Genomic DNA, 2,500 nt, shown 5'->3' on the forward strand with positions numbered 1-2,500 from the left:
TGTGTTCTGATGTTCTGTGTGTGTGTGTGTGTGTGTGTTCTGATGTTCTTCTGTATGTGTGTGTGTGTTCTGATGTTCTTCTGTGTGTGTGTGTGTGTGTGTGTGTGTGTGTGTGTGTGTGTTCTGATGTTCTTCTCTGTGTGTGTGTGTGTGTGTTCTGATGTTCTTCTCTGTGTGTGTGTGTGTGTGTGTGTGTTCTGATGTTCTTCTCTCTGTGTGTGTGTGTGTGTGTTCTGTGTGTGTGTGTGTGTGTTCTGTGTGTGTGTGTGTTCTGATGTTCTTCTCTGTGTGTGTGTGTGTGTGTGTGTGTGTTCTGATGTTGTCTGTGTGTGTGTGTGTGTGTGTTCTGATGTTCTTCTGTGTGTGTGTGTGTGTGTGTGTGTGTGTGTTCTGATGTTCTTCTGTGTGTGTGTGTGTTCTAATGTTCTTCTGTGTGTGTGTGTGTGTGTGTGTTCTGATGTTCTTCTGTGTGTGTGTGTGTGTGTGTGTGTTCTGATGTTCTTCTGTGTGTGTGTGTGTGTGTTCTGATGTTCTTCTGTGTGTGTGTGTGTGTTCTAATGTTCTTCTGTGTGTGTGTGTGTGTGTTCTAATGTTCTTCTGTGTGTGTGTGTGTGTTCTAATGTTCTTCTGTGTGTGTGTGTGTGTTCTAATGTTCTTCTGTGTGTGTGTGTGTGTGTTCTAATGTTCTTCTGTGTGTGTGTGTGTGTGTGTTCTAATGTTCTTCTGTGTGTGTGTGTGTGTGTGTGTGTTCTAATGTTCTTCTGTGTGTGTGTGTGTGTGTGTGTGTGTTCTAATGTTCTTCTGTGTGTGTGTGTGTGTGTGTGTGTTCTAATGTTCTTCTGTGTGTGTGTGTGTGTGTGTGTGTGTGTTCTAATGTTCTTCTGTGTGTGTGTGTGTGTGTGTGTGTGTTCTAATGTTCTTCTGTGTGTGTGTGTGTGTGTTCTAATGTTCTTCTGTGTGTGTGTGTGTGTGTTCTAATGTTCTTCTGTGTGTGTGTGTGTGTGTGTGTTCTAATGTTCTTCTGTGTGTGTGTGTGTGTGTGTGTTCTAATGTTCTTCTGTGTGTGTGTGTGTGTGTGTGTGTGTGTGTTCGTGTGTTCTTCTTCTGTGGTTAGGGGCGCGTGAGGACGAAGACGGTGAAGAAGGCCGCGCGGGTGATCATAGAGAAGTACTACACCCGTCTGGGCAACGACTTCCACACCAACAAGCGTGTGTGTGAGGAGATCGCCATCATCCCCAGCAAGAAGCTGCGCAACAAGATCGCCGGGTGAGAGCAGTGCATGCTGGGAGACTGAGCCCGGGACGGTCAGGTGACGGCCCAGCGCTGATGTCACTTCCTGTCCCCGCAGATATGTGACGCACCTGATGAAGCGCATCCAGCGCGGGCCAGTGCGCGGCATCTCCATCAAACTGCAGGAGGAGGAGCGCGAGCGCAGGGACAACTACGTCCCCGAGGTGAGCCTTCCCATCATGCACTGCGGCGGTCACGTGACCTGTCTGGAAAGTGACTGTGGAGTGTCGTCTCCAGGTCATCGAAGCACAGGGAGAGAAACTGAAAGTGTTTCCCGTGTTTGCTGGATTCTGTTCCTGACAAACCCTGAATCTTTCACACAACCCCTCGCTAGCGTTAGCATTAGCACCCGCTCTGCTGTTGAAACGCCACGCTAGCAGCTGGCAACGCCACATTATTAAAACGCCTGGCTGTTTGTAAAACAGTCAATTGAGTTAATGCCTAAATAATATGATTTATTTAAATATATATATATATACCTATATAATTGAATTAATATATTGTCTCAATGTTTTATTCTAGTGATGATTAATAAATAAGGTAGAAAAACCCCTAAAACTAGCATGAAGTGATTGTTAAAGCAGAGATAAGAAAGCTGTAATCTCTGTTTTAAACTCGCGCACTCAGTTCTCTCCGCATTGCATTCTGGGAAATAGTGCTTCAGCAAGGGTACATCGAATGTACACTCGAATTCAGAGAGGATTGTGGGTAAAAGTAGTGAACGAATGTAGGGGATAATGCCGTCCACTCAGACTACAAAATGGCCGACACCGATATAGTGCGCTATATAGTGTTTCCCTGGCGTCTGCGCGCACAATATGCTAATGTAAAAAACAAACCCTGCACTAAAGTTATAGCACTTGCGTATTGGTGTCCTACTGTTAGTTTCACTGCTTCTATTGTTCTCATTTGTAAATCGCTTTGGATAAAAGCGTCTGCTAAATGAATAAATGTAAATGTAAGATGTTTTGTCTGACGCCACAACGAAACGGCTAATGACTCGTGTGAAAAATGATTAATTTCATTGACTCAGAATCGACTCTTACTTTTGAAAGACAATAACTTTATATACGGTGCACTTTCAGATGTAAAACTTTGCAGGATGTTTTCCTTCACTCAGAGCTGTCACACTCTACATGAAAGATGACGGTGTGGTCATGTGATGTGACGGTGTGGTCATGTGATGTGACGGTGTGGTCATGTGATGTTT

At 44.7% G+C, this 2,500-nt stretch overlaps 1 protein-coding gene and 1 non-coding gene across 7 annotated transcripts in view; both read left to right on the top strand.

Moving 5' to 3' along the window:
- The window catches only part of LOC143708955 (small ribosomal subunit protein eS17), a 7,085-nt gene that overhangs the window by 385 nt on the left and 4,200 nt on the right, over nt 1-2,500 (top strand). For 5 of the 6 annotated variants that reach the window (XR_013193767.1, XR_013193768.1, XR_013193769.1 and 2 more), the window contains exon 2: nt 1,115-1,454. Coding sequence is in view for 2 of the 6 variants with exons in the window: in XM_077200164.1 (XP_077056279.1) it covers nt 1,365-1,454 (90 nt within the window). In the remaining 4 variants the exon portion in view is untranslated. The remainder of the gene's footprint in view (nt 1-1,114; nt 1,455-2,500) is intronic. The other variant, XR_013193770.1, reaches the window with a different exon arrangement.
- Nucleotides 1,491-1,612, top strand: LOC143708969 (small nucleolar RNA SNORA71). The gene has a single exon (XR_013193777.1). It is a non-coding gene; the product is annotated as a small nucleolar RNA SNORA71 (small nucleolar RNA).

The sequence above is a fragment of the Siphateles boraxobius genome, unplaced genomic scaffold (assembly GCF_051911475.1).
Source record: "Siphateles boraxobius isolate OS27281-9 unplaced genomic scaffold, OSU_SipBor_1 44, whole genome shotgun sequence".
Taxonomy (NCBI): domain Eukaryota; kingdom Metazoa; phylum Chordata; class Actinopteri; order Cypriniformes; family Leuciscidae; genus Siphateles; species Siphateles boraxobius.